Source organism: Pomacea canaliculata, linkage group LG12 (assembly GCF_003073045.1).
Source record: "Pomacea canaliculata isolate SZHN2017 linkage group LG12, ASM307304v1, whole genome shotgun sequence".
Classification (NCBI taxonomy): domain Eukaryota; kingdom Metazoa; phylum Mollusca; class Gastropoda; order Architaenioglossa; family Ampullariidae; genus Pomacea; species Pomacea canaliculata.
Genome location: NC_037601.1, coordinates 870,400 through 886,551, shown reverse-complemented (window position 1 = coordinate 886,551; position 16,152 = coordinate 870,400). Strand labels below are relative to the sequence as shown.

Sequence of the window (16,152 nt, the reverse complement as noted above, 5' to 3'; positions counted from 1 at the left end):
CTAATGGGTCATAGACTGGTGTCCATTCTTTGCATGTACAAAGAATTATTTGCATCCAGTCTCCCAGTGTTGTAAAAATAATTATTTATATCTAGTCTTGTACAGCTGTAAAGGAAAGTGTAGACCTTTCTTTGCAGTGTCTTAGTGTTGTATCTCCCAGTGTTGTAAAAATATTTATATTTAGTCTTGTACAGTTGTAAACGAGTGTGAACCTTTGCAATATCTCAGTAAACTGTGTTTATGTTTACTGTGGAGCAAGGAAGCACCCAGCTGTTCAGAGTCTAGAAGAAGGTCAAATGAACAGTGGGATAGTTCACTGTTGAATAAGTTTTGTTTTCCAAAATTAGAAAATGTATAAGAAATGCTTGCTGTGCACATGTTTTGGCATCTGTTTCAAGGCCTGCAGAAATCTTGCCTTAAATGTTTAAGTTGAAGCATGCGAGCAGTTTCATCTGTCTTTAACAATAAACAGCTGACTCCTAAAATCTTAGATTACAGAGTAGAAACAACATACTGCAAGAAAAACTGGTTGCAAAAAAAAACCCCACTCCTATTAACCTCAGAATAGCAGCCATGCCCATGTAGTGTGGATACTGCTATTTTCTCCTTTTTTGATTTGATGACTAGGAGTAGAAGAGAGGTGTGGCCAATAGACCTGGTGAAACTGCAGTAATTGTGTGCGACATTTATTCAGATAAATTTTGATAAAATACAGCAATTATCTGTATTGTTGTGGTTTTTCCTCAAATAAACATTGAAAAGTGGTTAAAACATTGAAGCAAGAGTACGTTATCATACAATTTATTTCAGGGGGACCACACCAAGGACCTGCACATGATGACCCTGCTGTGCAATTTGTCCTGGCTTGTCTGCTCCTGCTGCCCTTGCGCCTGTGCGCTGCTGTTGCTGATCAGGCAAGTGGTGCATCCTCCTTTTGCAGAACAGGGATCAGAAAAGGTCCAACATAGGGTTTGATACCTGGGGTGATAAGAAACTCTCTACCATTATTGACAGTGCAAGATGCCCATGCTTGATGATGTCATGCATCTTCCAGTTTTAGCCATACTAAATAAATACTCATACTTGATGACATGATGCCTTTACCAGCTTTAGACATGCTAAATACCATACTTGATGCATCAAGTGTGATCATGTTTCTACAAGTTTTAACCATGATAAACACCATCTTTGATGACATCAAACTTCTTCCAATTATAGCCTTGCTAGGTATCCATACTTGATGATGCTTCACAAATGATAATACCAAGCACATCATCATCTGGAAAAATACCCAATATGTACAGCACCAGGAGACCTTGATGTCATGCATCAGTCATATTGTCAAGGGCTAGTGGCATCATGTACACATTGCTGTCACCTGCGTGCCTGCACATCTGTGCACATGATAGCCACATCCCCAATTAAATCAAGTACTCTGTACTGACAGTACACACAAAGACAATTTTGTGACAATCTGTAGTGTAGTGTTCACTTTACTAATATCTACAGTTCCAGAAAGATAGAGGCAGTGTCAATAAGTGTTCTGTCAGTACCACATACTGACAATTTCATGATAATATGATGACTTTGTTGTAAACCTGATGGTTGTCATTACATAGATGCAAACTGACATGCTGACAGCAGTGTGTGAAGAGAATGGTTAAGCTAGAACTGACATTGACTGCAGTGTGTAAGGAGAATGGTTCAGCAAGATGCTTCTTTGATGCTAATCATTCATTCTGTTGTTTGTTTAGTTGTTCCTGGAGCCCCTGGGTCAGGTAGTGGGTTCAAGCCGCTCCAAGAGTCTTCTTCTTGAAGCTTGTCTACGTGCTCCTGGTTTCACGGGTGGCCTGTCAAATGCATCACCATGGGCAAGTGCCAGACAACTGGCAAGACTTGGATGCTTGTTGGGTGTTCAGGAATGGATTGTTCCTCTGACAGAGTCATTTATATTTCCAGCAGAAATTGTGACCGTGACAAGGCCACGGCAGCCAGAATTTCGAGATGAGCTACAGGAAGGCGATGACATAGAAGAAGAAATGGAGGTAACTAGCTAAATTATTGGGGAGCAGGCGGTGGTAGTGGTTACTGTCTATGTGTGTGTGTAGGGGAGAGATGTGTTTATAGGTGTGTATTCAAGCTTATGCCTGTCACCATTTTACTGCAGGGTGTGTCCTGTATCTGTTCTTCCTCAAGACTTTTGTCTCTGTTTTCAGTTGCTCACATTTTTGCTAATCTCATGGCTGAATATTGGGTTGTGAATGTAAATTATAGGCGTTTGTGAGTCCTTTTTACCTTTTGGGGTGTTTGTGCAGAAGTTTTTTGTTTTTTTTTTGTCGTTCGCCTCTTTCACACTTGGAGACCAGCTCTTGATATGAAATCGGTGGTCTTCTGCAGAGACTCCACCGGCCCGTACAGCTTGTTGTGCAGGGTCTCCGACTGTGGCCACGTCTCTTTCCTCAGGGTACGGAGATTCCTACAGTCCTGTAGGATGTGTTCTACAGTCTGGTCTGCCTCTCCACAAGAGCATCTCGGGGACGGCACTAGGTGCAACTTCCTGTGTAGGTGGTGAAGCAGCCTGTTGTGCCCAGTCCTGAGGCGGAAGATAGCGACCTGGTCCGATCTGGACAGCTGATGGTAACTGTCCAGTGGTTGCTGTGGCCTGTACAGAGACTTAATGATGGTTTTCATCTCTGACATGTTGACTGCATTGTCTTCTTGCTCGTCCTCTGCACCCAACTTAGCCATCCTGTCAGCTTCCTCATTCCCATCTATCCCGCAGTGTGATGGGATCCACTGCAGAGCCGTTCTGAGGCACTTGATGTTTAGCAGCGCGGCTTCCAGGTTTGGCAGTTTGTTATTGTTGACTGCCTGCAGCACCGACAGAGCATCGGTCAGGAAGACGACCTGGCTGTCATGGTCTGCTCTGCTGCTGATGATGTTTGCTGCGTGGACCAGGGCTTCTACTTCTGCTCTATAGTTTGTACAGTGGAGGCCAGTTGGTATTGCTGCTGCCTGCCACTGTCCATTTGGGAACTGGATGTACACGCCGGCCCCTCCCCTCTGGATAGCGTCTGTGGCTGACCCGTCTGTGTAGGCCCTTATCCATGATTCCTGGGGGTACCTTTCTTCTAGCATGGCTAGCGTCAGGGCTCTCTTGCTCACGTCGCTATGCTCATCCTTTGTTGTGAGGTGAGGAACTGTGGTGCACAGGGTAATGTTCCCTGTTCTGTCTTTCCAAGGAGGAGGATCGAGGTAGAGAGTCGGTACCTGGACCTGTGCAGGAAGCTTTGTTTGGTATTTTCTGTGTAGTGCCTGCGTCTCTCGCGCAAAGCTGGATCTTTTCAGCCTTCCCGAGGACAGCTGTTTCTGTCTGGCACTCATCAGGTGGTCTTCACTGTGCCTGTACTTGGTGGCCTGCACGAGTGCTTTGCATTCCCTTCTCTTGTTTAATGGGTGTATGCCTGTTATCTGCTCCATCTTGTCTATTGGCGTAGATCTCATGGCGCCTGTTATTACTCTCAGTGCTTGGTTCTGCACCTTGTCCAAAGTCTGAAGGTGTGACTTGGCTGCTGTCATCCAGGTGCTTGATCCGTACTCAAGGTGTGGTCTTACAGTACCTTGGTACACGGTCTTCAGGATCTTTTCGTTGGCGCCCCAGTGTGTTCCTGCCAGCTTTCTCATGATGTTCAGCTTTCTTCTGGCTTTTGCTTCTGCGTTTAGGATGTGTTGCTTCCATGTCAATCTTTTGTCAAAAGTGACTCCCAGGTACGTCTGCTGGTCTTCAAGTGTCAGTGGAGTGTCTCCCAACTTTAGTCTGCCAGCTTGCGCTTTGGTGGAGAGAGAGAAAAGAGTGGCTGTTGTCTTGTCACGGTTGATGGTAACGCACCAGTTATCTGCCCAGGCTGCCACTTTGTCTAGTGCAAGCTGCATCCTGTAGGTTGCTGTTGTTGCATACTCTTCTGAGCACCATATGACCAGGTCATCTGCATACAGTGCTGCTTGGACTCCCCTTGGAAGCTCTGGTACCAGGTCGTTGATGAAGAGTATGAACAAGGTCGGCGAGAGTACTCCCCCTTGTGGTACTCCGTGTCGTAGCAGCACCTTACGGCCACAGTGTCCGTCTACAAGCACCCTGGCTCTTCGGTTGTGCAAGTAGGACTTGATCCACCGGTACATGTTGCCGCTGATGTTGCTTCGCTGGAGCTTGACCAGGAGTCCATCCTTCCAGACCTTGTCGAAAGCCTTCTGCATATCAATGAAGACCGCTAGGGTGACCTTCTGGGCTTGGAAAGCATCCTCTATGACCTGCGCTAGGTGCGTTGTCTGATCTTCGGTGCTTCTGTATCTTCTGAAGCCTGCTTGTTCTGGGATGATGATGCTTTCAGATTCCAGGTACCACTGCAGGCGCTGATTGATGATGCGCTCTATGGTTTTACAGACGCAGCTTATCAGGCTGATGGGGCGGTAGCTCAAGATTCGTGACTTGTTCTTCCCTTTTTTCAGAACAGGGATCATCCTGGCTTCCTTCCAGCACTGAGGTACCTGGCCTTCTCTCCAGCTAAGGTTGAAAATGTCCAGCAGTTTAGTGAGGGCTGTGCTGCCAAGGTGTTGTAGCATCTCATTCGTTATGTTGTCTGGACCTGGAGATTTTTTCTTCTTCAGCTGTTTGATGGCATTCTTCAGTTCTTGGATGGTGATATCTTGCTGCATCGACTCATGGACATCCCCATTTGTTTTCCTTTCTTTCTCTTCTTTTCTGAATTCTTTTTGCAGATGCGGTGGGATGGTGATGCTGCTCTCCTTTGCATATGCTTGCGCAAATGCATTTGCTGCTGCCTTATCTGTCAGTGTCTGTCCATCTTCTTCAAGGGTGATCTTCTGTCCCTTGCTACCCTCATCATTTAGTGCCTTGGTCAGCCTCCACAGCTTGGTGGTGTCTCTCTCCATATTCAGCCCTGCTGTCTTTTCTCTCCAGCTTCTTCTCTTGCACTCTACTTTTGTTCTTAGCAGTTTGCATTTGTTTCTTGCAGCTTGATGTTGTTTTCTTGATTGGGGTTGGTTTCTGCTTCTTCTCTGGCTTTTGTCAGGTCATCGTGAGCTCTCTGAAGTTCTGCTGTCCAGTACGGAGTGTAGTCCTTTCGCACCCCTCGTGGGATAGTTTCTTTGGCTGCCTTGATGATACTGGCATTGAAATCTTTGACGACGTTGTTGATGTTTAGTCCTTCCACCTTGATGTCTTTCGTGAGCTCATTTGTTCGTATTCTGAACAGCCCCCACTGTGCCTTCTTATGATTCCATCTGGCGTGCTGCGGGGTTCAGGTGTCGTACTTCCTGTGATGGTAAGGAGTACTGGGCGATGGTCACTTCCTCCCAGCTGGTCTAAGACTGTTCTGCTCAAATTCTTGTGGATGTCGTCTGTGCAGAGAGCCAGGTCTGGTTTTGTTGTTGTGTGCCAGCGGCGCGAGTAGAAGGTTGGTGATCTGTGGGTCGTTGACAAGGATTAGATGGTTCTCGTCTTGCCAGGTTTCGATATCTTCTCCTCGCTTGTCAAGGATGTTGTATCCCCAACTCTGGGACTGGCTGTTAAAGTCTCCGGCGATGAGGAAGCCGCTGTCTGGAACCTGGATAGTGTCAAGGGACAGCATCTTGTCACTGGGGCAGTAGTAGTTGATGACATGGAGGACGCTGTTTGTGGTGGTGACCTTGACTTCTATGTATTCTGCCTCGTCCATGTATCTTTTCGTTTCGCTTGCATTCATGTTGTTTCTGACTAAGGTCAACACTCCACCTTTCTTTCTCCCCTGACGATCACTCCTGAAGGTCTGGTACCCTCTGATCTTGAAGGGCTTTTCTTTTTGTAAATGGGTTTCCTGTATACAGCAGATGTTAATGCTGTTCTGGTACAGGAACTGTTCCAGTTCTATCTTCTTGTTGGCAACCCCTTCTGCGTTCCAATGTATGATGTTGATGGGGTTGTCCTTGGTTTTGGTGGTACTCTGGCCAGTCGCTTTCCTTCCTCGTCCCCTGGCTCCACGAGACGAGTTGAAGGGACCTCCAGTAGCTGAGGGTGGGCTCCTTTGAGGCACGGAGCCCGGCACTGCACCTGCCTGGCGGATCTTCACAGGGCGAGCACCATTTCTATCAATACTGTCTTCAAGTGGCATAGGCAGTTTTGCGTGGTGGTGTGGTTATTTCAGGGTGCGCCTTGCGGCCCACCACCTCCGACTTCAGCACTCATGGACCACTCTTTGTCTGGTCTCTACCCTTCGACCTGTCCGACTTGGGTGACCCTGCTAGGAGCTGATGCTCCTGTCGGCATAGCTCTTAGGGTCATCGAGACACGCAAGCCCCCCGACCGCGGCAAGGTGGTGATCCAACAGGGGGTGTGCAGAAGTAAAATGTGAGGGCTTGTGCAGCTCAGCTCATGCTGCCTTCCATTCTCCTGGAACTGTGTTCTTCCAACTATTGATGTTTTTCCTTTTAATCTGAGACAAAAACTTCTAGAGTATGGAACTATGTAATAATTGTCAAATTGCATGCTACCTGGTCTTTTTTTTTTTTTTTTAAGGATGAATCCGAGACTGATGAAGTATCTGATTCAGCATCATTCCTGTCCGATGATCAGGATGATGTTCCTGATGTACAACCAGATCTTGGCACAAAAGATGATATAGCAGAAAAACAGGTATCAGAAGAGACCTCCAGTGAAGAAGAGACAGGTGAAAGTGATTATGATGATGATGATGACGATAGTGCTGACAACAACGAGGACGAGGAAGAAGAAGAGAACAAAGAAGAGAGTACAGGCAAGTCCAATGATTTTTGTTTGCTGTTATCATAAACAGAATTATTGTCATCAAGAGTTAGAGTTGTTGTCATCAACATCTAGAATTATTGTCATCAGCAGAAAATGGAACAAAAAAGTCAAATGTGTTTTTGCTTTTGGCCCAAAACTATGTGTCTGATGTTCTTCTGCTTTTTCTAAGCTGTGTCAGCAGACCAGCCCAGCAGTGACTTTGTGATGCTTCGTAGACTGAAATGTTGCAATTGGCTTTTCGGTGCTTATCTTCTCTTTTATACATTATGTGCTTCATCTGAGGTCAACAGAAAGCCAGTGGCCATATAAAAATACATGAACCATCTGAGTTGCTGTACATTATGTTACATGTAACTATTCACCTTCCACATTCTGATGTCAGCAGAAAGCAAGCAAGATACTGAAGAAGAGGCTTCCAAAAATCAAGATGGAGTTCTTGATTCAGAAAAGACGACACAAGAGGATCTGTGCCGCCGAGTGATAGAACAAATTCGACGTGATGAGTTTGGTGTGGGCATTGAGCTCAGTGAAGATGGACAGCGCCTCATGAAGGTTAGTGCCAGTGCACCATCATTGTAATGTCTCAATATTTCCTGCATGAAAGAAGCTGCAGAGGCTTGTATAATTAGCTATTGCTTTCTTGCAGAATGTTGATCTTTATTGCTATGTACCAGTTTGCATTTCTGATAAGTTTTACTAATATTAATTAATCCTTAATTCTTTACAGTTCTTGGTTTCCTATTTATTTGATTTTTTGGCCATACTTATTCACTTTTACTGTCAAAAGTTAATGCTGATTGTGACAGTGCTGTCAAGGTCATTTACATATTAATACTTATACAAGACATCACATCTCTAAATTTTATTGTCATCTTGTTCTGTGAAATCTGAACTCTGAATCATTGCTATACTTGCAGGTTCAGCAAGAGCGTTTGGGTCGAAGTTTGGATCGCCTGTCACGTGACCTGTACACTAAAGACACCCACTTTGTATTGGAACTTGTGCAGAATGCTGATGATAACACTTACCCAGAATCTCTCACTCAGGCATCTGATGCACCAACAACCAGACCTACTGGCCCAAACAAAAACTGCCCTTCAGTTAAGTTTGTGATTGAAGCAGACTGTGTGAAAGTCCTCAACAATGAGTGTGGCTTTGAAGAAACAAATGTGCGTGCTTTGTGCGATGTTGGCCGCAGCACCAAGGGCAAACACAAGTATGGATATATTGGTGAGTCTGTCAGTCACTTGTGCAGATAAACATCTCCTGGTAGTAAACTAAATTATATGTTGGTGAGTCTGTTGGTTGTTGGCGTAGCCAAAATATCTTCTAATAGCCCAAATTATGTATTGGTCTGTTGGCTGCCGAGAGAGAAAAGAACAGTAGAGAGCAAGATAAAGGACATCGGAACCACATGGGCCCATCTGAGAAGGTGGGGGGGACCTGCCATAAACCCAGTTTGCTGGTGAGGTGTTGCTGGGGCCCTATGCCCCTCAAGGAGTAACAAGGAATAAACTAAACTAAACAGTGCAGAGTTAATTACAAACACTTCAAATGTTCATGAAATCTGGTAATGAAATGTAGTAAAGAGGACCATGTGGTCCTGTAGCTGCTACACTCTGAGAAGAAAAGTAAATCCAAGATAATATCACATTTTTGTGTGAAACAGAATTTAGTTTTGATACTATTTATGTGGCTGACTTATATTTACAGGGCAGAAAGGAATTGGCTTTAAGTCCGTGTTTCGGGTGACCAATCGTCCTGAAGTCCACTCAAATGGCTTCCATCTGTGTTTTGACATCAACAGTGGTCCCATGGGATACATTTTGCCTCACTGGTGTGAAGACCTTGAACCGTCCTCTGAGTAAGTAGAGGGCATCTTGTTTGTGTGTATTTCTCAAAAGGTCAAGCTTTATGATGTATAAATCATTATGGCAGGCAAGCTTATCCTCAGTGTAAACTTTTCACACAAAAGTGACAGAAAGGAATAAATTGCCATAGAAATGCATCTTGTTGCAGGTGGATGACAAAGATTGTGCTTCCTTTAAAAGAAACAAAAATGTGTGAAGCTGGATCTCTGGCTGCCCGCTTTAATGACATTCACCCATCACTGCTCCTCTTCCTCCATCGTCTGCGATACATTCACATTGATAACAAGGTCTGTGCTGTCTGTTTTTGGAATTTATTCCCAAAGATTATGAACATCCCAAACTTTTAACCTTAATTGATTCTGCCTACAAAGTTGTTGGTTGATGATAAATCTCTACCTGGGCTTGTGTCATGAATGCACAAGAAGCTATTGTAAACAAGAACATTAATAACATGAGTACAGAGCCACATTCATATCAGAGCATGCTCACCACTTGAGACAATAAAGAATAAACATTTAAATGCATGTCATGAAGTAATATAATTAGTTAATCCAATAAGTGTGCATGATATGAATAAATAAAGGTGGCTGTGTCACCATAGATTCTTAAAAGGAAGAGTTCACCAAAGTGACTGACAAATAAAAGTCCTTAAAATTAAATTATTTCTTATTTGCTGTAACACAGAGATAAGATTCTCCTGTAACAAGAGGTGTCCTTTAATAATAATATGTTAATTTGCATAGCACTTTCCCCATCGTTAAAGGTGGGCCCAAAGTGCGAGGCATGACTGACTACAGTTTATGGCGATGCACGAAGCTACAGTCATGTGTGAGAACAGTCTCTTGTTGTAACTGACTGTTTAATACAACTTCTTTCTGTGCTTAAGACAACTCGTAACTTTTCTACATCAATCTGTTAACAGCTACCTGCAGTCCTGTTGGCAAGTGCTGAGCTAGATGCACTGTGGTTGTATCTTTGTGACCTTTTTCTATTCCTGTATATAGCTGAGACAGATAGACACAAGCCATACTATCAAACTGCATGATGACCATGTCTAATGACGATGACTCATGGATGTTAAGAGTGACCATCACTTTGTTTTCTGCCAATGGTGGGAAGGTGATGTTGTAAGGCTGACTTGCTTGTGGACAATCAAACAGCTGAGATTCGGAATAAGCACAAGGTTTTGTGACTGATTTGTCTGACATAAACTTTTTTCTGTCTTTAGCCTCTTGTCACTCTTGAATCTATGAACTTTACCAGCTACTTGTTTTAGCAAGTAATCTACGCCAAGGCCCATGCTAGCTGTGAGCGCCCTGAGTTCAGATCTAACAGGTCGGAAAGCCAACAAAAAATCCGAAAGTCGTAGAAGAAAACAAAAGTTAAACAGTCCTGCACAGCAACGACACAACAAAGAAAAAAATAAAGCACAGGTCTACACAATGGGCACAAAAAAGCTCTCCCTCAAACCTGCTAGGCGAAGGGACACCACTCAGAGAACATGTTTGAATTTTTCTGTTGTATGTGAAGGGAAAGGTACTTTCTCTTTGAAAAGCCTTAATAATTAGAAACGAACTCAAACAGATTCTTTAGACTTGTTATAACAGAACAGATACCTTAATGTCTTCCCAAAGAGCGAACATTTATGGTCTATAAATACATATTATTCAGGTGGAACACACTAGTACTTGGATGCGACGTCAGGACTTGGGGGACAGTGTGGTGCAGATTGAACACGGGGATAAGGAGATGCACCACTGGCTGGTTGTCAGGAAGCAGCTGGATGCATCAGCTATATCCCTACAGGTGTGTGAAAGTTAGAGGTAGCGACTGTGTTTTTGTTTTGTTTTGTTTTTTAATGATTGTAATTGCGTCTTTGGATGGTGGGCTGATGTAGGGTGTACAGTTTGGGTGGTACAGTAAAGTACAATAAATTGTTATTAAGATATTTTTACAACTTTTTGTTACAACTCAGAATTTGTCATTATTCTTTAGTTTAAAGTTTGTTATTAAATATATATGCAGACATTCAGTTAATGTGAAGTAGGTGTCAATCATTCATTTAGCCTGGAGCTAGGTCAATTCGACTTTTGGTGTTGGGACAATGGGGTCTTAAGTAGGATGGTATGTTCATGGTGGGTTGCTTTGACTCACGCAGGAGGTCAGTACAGCTGGGGCAATATAGGTTTTGGGTGACGGACCCCCTGTTTATTGTTATCTTTTTACCCTCAGTTGATTGTTTTTCATTAACAACCTTTTTCTCAAAATTCTTTTTACCGGCTGTTTGTGGTGTATTGAGACGTTTTCAGAAATCAGGATAAATAATTAAAAAAATATATGAGAGCGTTTTTGTCTACCATCATGCATATGTACCATTCGATTGCTCCTACCTGGAGAATTAGTTACCCTATAAATCTTCAGTCTTATGCAACAAGGGCAGAATAAACAGGACCAAGTGGAAATGACAAAGAAAAGCATTATGATCTGGTTTTTAAGAGCTTTATTTCAACATTTAAATAAATAAACTTAAATTAGTGCTTGTAGTCACAGTTCCTGAAATGAAAGGTTGGTAGGGAGGTTTTACGGTATTTCACAAGAAGCCCAGTACTATTAGTATGATACAGTCGGACCTCACTAAGTCAAACTCAGAGAGGCCCCAAAAAAATTCAACTTACAGAGTTTTCGAGTTAGGAAAAACGGCATAATAGACACAGATTTATGACAAAGATTGTGCTTTCTTTAAAAGAAACAAAAATGTGTGAAGCTGGGTTTCTGGCTGCCAGACAATGTTTTCCCGGCTTAATTATTATAAGAAAAGCATTATATTGTCATTTTCTACATAATTATAGGCTGCGTACCAGTGTAAGTGTCTACAATATTACTATCGAACAGTTCAATGAAACATCTTACCTTTAGAGAAAAAAGTCTGTTAACTTTATTTGGTGGCGATGTGCTGATGCATCTTGCTTGACAGTCACCTCAGCGTCATCAATTGACAGAAGCATCTTAAGATCCGACGTTGATTCCAGAAATCTGTGCAGGATATCAACAGCCCACCTTGCTTCTTGTTAGCTGGGGACAGGCTGAGTATTGGCATTGTTGCCATCTTCTTCCTCATGCCCACTCTCATTTTCCTTTTGTTCTTCGAGAAAGTCTTGAAAGGACTTTTCCTTATTGGGGACAGGAGCTGTCAGAACCAAGGACCATTCTTCGGGACTTGTAAGTGTGTGGTCTGTCTCCATTCGCATTCCCTCCAGATGCTCCTCTGAATCATTGGTGGTTTGATGTCCAAAACCTGCTTTTTTTTAAAGATATTCTTGATTTTTTCCTCTGGAACTTCATCGCAAGCTCTCTGGGCCATTCACATTGCTTCTAGCAGGTCACTTCCAAGAGAGCATTTCTCTTTAATATCCCACATCAATTTTGTCACAAAGAGTTTGCAGTATCGCAACTTGAAATTGTTGATGATGCCCTGATCAAGAGGTTGATGCTTAGATGACATTTTCTGTGACAAAAACTTGATTGTCACAGCTTTCATGACAGGGATATGGCTGTGTGCTGTGCAGATGTCGATGAAAAGAATGACTCTTCTTTCGACTATCACTACATCATCCACTTGGAGAAAAACTTTGATGTTATCCAAGCTTTTTTATTGGCATCATAATGCATAGGTAGCAATTTCACCCACCTGGAAAGGGACGCCCAGAGCCGGGTCCGATGGCAGGGTGTGGTTGCGGCCCGATTCTCCACTCGGGGTGAATAGAACCAAGAAGAAGAAGCATTTTCACATTTTTGAAGCATCTGGGTTTAAATGATTTCCCAATCAACAGTGCTGGCAATTTTTTAACCCACTCATGTTTGCTCCCAAAAGAAGAGTCATGTGCTCTTTACTTTCCTTTCTGCCATGGGAATGTTCGCCTTTGAAAGTCATTGTTTTGACAGGAGTGCATTTGAAGAATAAACCAGTTTCATCTGCATTGAAGGCGTCATCAGGACTTTAATCTTAAACAATTTCTGGCAGTATTTGTACCCAATGACTGCAATCTGAATTTGGCACACTTTTGCCACATAGCCTATTATTCACAATTCTATGTCTTTCTTTGAATTTGTCCAGCCAACCATTGCTGGCTTTCAATTCTGAATGGCCCAACTCTTTGGCAAATTTTTCTGCTTTTGCTTGCAAAAGCTTCCAGTGAATATGAACTTTTCTATCCTTCGCTTGCATAAACCACTTCAAAATGCACTGTTCAGTAACGGGAGACTTATATTCCCTCATCCTCTTCTGATGGACACATGGCTTCTCACTGTAGAGTTTCAAAATCTTCTCTTTCAGAAAAAGTGGAAAGTGTAGTTTTGGGAATTCCCAATTGCTTTGCAATTTCTGCTTTTTTCTTGTTACCCATTTTAAAGGCTCTTACGCTTACCTCTCTCCATTTTCGCAGCACGTACTGTAGGGGAGACTTTGGAAAAACACACCGATACAAACACTATTCAGCACTTCTCCTGATAAGAGATTGTCAATGGTGAAGGGTCTTTTTTGAGACAATTTGGAAATGCCAGATGCCACACAGTTGGTTATGACTGGGTGGTCTGGTGATGTAACGGTTAACGCCTGTCACCACTACAGTGAAGGTTGGGTGTCCTGGTTTCAGCGCTTGTCTCGGGCACGCTGTTCTTTCTCTGCAAGTAGCATCTGTTTACAGGGCTGGCTGCAATGCTGGGATAAAGCCTTTGTTGCTGGCTCGGCATAAAACACCAATCAGTCCCCCCATCCCGGTTGATTATGACTCAGAGCTAAAGTAGTTCCCCTTCTTCCAGCTTCTCTCTCTCTTTTTTTTTTAATCCAGATCATTTTTTTCTCAGAATACACATCCTACCTGCAGAGAGTAGCATAATCCCATGTGAAACACATTAAAATAAGAATTTTCATCTGTTTTCTTGTTTTCAGGAACACCTTTTCTGAAATGTAACTCCAGAATGATAAGCCAAATGCCTTAGAAAATTTGATGAATGGAGGTTGGGAGCTGAAAAGTCTTTTGAGTTGAGATGTAAAATACAATGGTCTTATGGGGATTTGGCCAGGGACTAACAAGTTATTTGACATATGGAGGTTTTTAACTTAGCGAGGTCCGCCTGTATTATTAGTGTGCTGTTTATCTGTTAGCATCCTACTGTTACTGGTTGTATAGCATTAATAATAGCCACTAAGCATTAGCCACAGGCTTCTTCATTTTCATGTTGTGGATTTTACAGTTAGTTGCTGAAATGTATTTGAATGCTTGTTGTTTTCTTGGTGCATGGGTGTGGGTGCTGTGTCTGAAAAGATGTGATTTTCAGCACTTAAAGATGTGTGTTTCTCCTGTACAGGCAAAGTCAGGAGTAGAAGTGGAATCAACAGAAATTGCTCTAGCCTTCCCACTAGCCAGTAAAACCCAGCGCTTTCATTCACAGGTAGGTAGTGTTTGTGTCAAGCCAGTTACACATTGTTAAAGCAAAGGTGTTTTTTTGTGAGAGTTTCATTTCATCTAGACTTTAAAAAAGGCTTCAGCCATAGTTTTTAATTAATAAAGAGAGCGAAAATCTTTGCATTTGCATTGTAAATTCAATATGGTAGCTGGCTAGACAGGATGCAATGTCTTGTCATTGCTGTACTCCTCAGGCACTTGTTCTCTGGATTCATCTTTCCATTTCGGCAAGCAGAGTCCATGTGTCACATCTGTAGAAATGGACCAGAAATTTGTACAGCTTGTACTTGGTAGTGAAGCTTATTTTATGGCTATGTCAGATCCTGTCTTGCTTAGTCATCACGACTTAAAAAGCACCCTTTCTGTTTTTTATGATGCTATTTTGCTTTTAACTTGACTAATCGATGTAAAGCTGAGGATGCTGCTGTTTGTTGCAGGCCCCTGCAAAGCAGCCAGTTTTTGCCTACCTACCTCTTCGCAGTTATGGCTTCCGATTCATTGTTCAAGGTATGCAATGTAGCATGATTTGTACACTGCATGTAACTTGTGATTGCCAAATGTCATTTAAAAGTACCTACATTTTTTAAAATCTGTAACATCAGTGTATTGACTGCTTTCATGTGCATACTTGTACGTCTGTGTGTGTGTTTTGTGTGTGTGCATGATTGTGCATTATGTGTATTTGTGGTGTGTGTTGTGCGTGTGTTGTGTGTGTGTTGTTTGTGTGTTTTGTGTGTGTGTGCTGTGAATGGTGTTAAGCTTCTCACTAGACCTCATCCGCTACTATTACAGATGTTTTTTTACGTGATTATTGCAAAATAATCTTTAAATTTCAATGACCTTGCTGCATTCTAGGGTAGTGGAGGCAGTTGAATGGTCGGCCATGCTTGAAGTGATATTGTTAACTGACCTTTTCCCAATATTCATTGTCACTAATAATAAATTAAGAATTATCTGTCCTAGGTTCAGATCTTGTCTCGGGCACGCTGTCCTTTCTTTGTATGGGGCATCTGTTTACAGAGCTGACTGCTTTGGCATTATATAACTTTAGTTGCTGACTTGGCGTAAAACAACAACCCCCCACCCACCACCACCACCTTGTTATCAGTCACAGACACATTCTATTTGATAAAGTTTCAGCTATCTTCTGGCAAGTTTTGAAGAAACTGATCTTTAGTTTGTTTTCTTTTGTGAAGGTGACTTTGATGTGCCATCCAGTCGAGAGGATGTTGATCGTGACAGTTCCTGGAACCAGTGGTTACGGGATGAGATTCACACATTGTTTGTCGAAGCTTTGGATGTCTTCAGGGTATTGACATTTATGATCATTACATAATATCAGTAGAGGGTTTGCTATAAAGTGCAACCGTCTCAACGTCACCTTCAGTATGCAGCATACATAAATTGATTGACATTATCATCATAAGGTGTAGTTCCTTCGGAATTTCCTAACATTTTCCAATATACTTAGATTTAGTGTGTTTTTTTAATGTAACTTAAAATCTCTAAAGGCTTTGACTTGTAGTCTTAAAATTAACATGTATGATCTTATGAAATTTGTTTTTATGAGGTTGTTTATGTTAGCATAAACAAGAAATGTGATATTATTTTATTATTTTGTATCTAAATCTTTATTGATTTGTGTTTTTTGGGTTTTTTTTTGTTTGTTTTTTTTTAATCATGTGACAGTCACATCCAGAGTTTGAAGGACTGGAATCACTTTGGGCATACCTTCGCTTTGTTCCCCTGGAAGATGAGATTTTAGACTTTTTTCGACCAGTAGCTGCCCGCATCCTCCAGCAGCTGCGTGCCACCTCTTGCATACCCATCTCACTGTCACAATCTTCAAAAAAAGGTGAAAAAGAGTTTTTGTGGTGATGTTATTTGCTTTCTTTGTCAACCTTAAACTTACGCTACATTCATTGAAATAAAGAAATAAGGGAACCGAAAATGCTGAACATTATTATAAAAACTTGTACTCATGTCCATAGGACTA

General features: G+C 42.4%; 1 protein-coding gene across 7 annotated transcripts in view; it reads left to right on the top strand.

Annotated features, from left to right (window-relative positions):
• The window catches only part of LOC112553340, a 52,361-nt gene that overhangs the window by 17,371 nt on the left and 18,838 nt on the right, over positions 1 to 16,152 (top strand). For 6 of the 7 annotated variants that reach the window (XM_025220484.1, XM_025220482.1, XM_025220483.1 and 3 more), the window contains 12 exons: positions 811 to 914; positions 1,755 to 2,045; positions 6,572 to 6,809; positions 7,203 to 7,372; positions 7,738 to 8,050; positions 8,534 to 8,684; positions 8,840 to 8,978; positions 10,363 to 10,497; positions 14,059 to 14,142; positions 14,594 to 14,663; positions 15,353 to 15,465; positions 15,846 to 16,011. In XM_025220484.1, coding sequence (XP_025076269.1) covers positions 811 to 914; positions 1,755 to 2,045; positions 6,572 to 6,809; positions 7,203 to 7,372; positions 7,738 to 8,050; positions 8,534 to 8,684; positions 8,840 to 8,978; positions 10,363 to 10,497; positions 14,059 to 14,142; positions 14,594 to 14,663; positions 15,353 to 15,465; positions 15,846 to 16,011 — 1,974 coding nt within the window. The remainder of the gene's footprint in view (positions 1 to 810; positions 915 to 1,754; positions 2,046 to 6,571; positions 6,810 to 7,202; positions 7,373 to 7,737; positions 8,051 to 8,533; positions 8,685 to 8,839; positions 8,979 to 10,362; positions 10,498 to 14,058; positions 14,143 to 14,593; positions 14,664 to 15,352; positions 15,466 to 15,845; positions 16,012 to 16,152) is intronic. The other variant, XM_025220481.1, reaches the window with a different exon arrangement.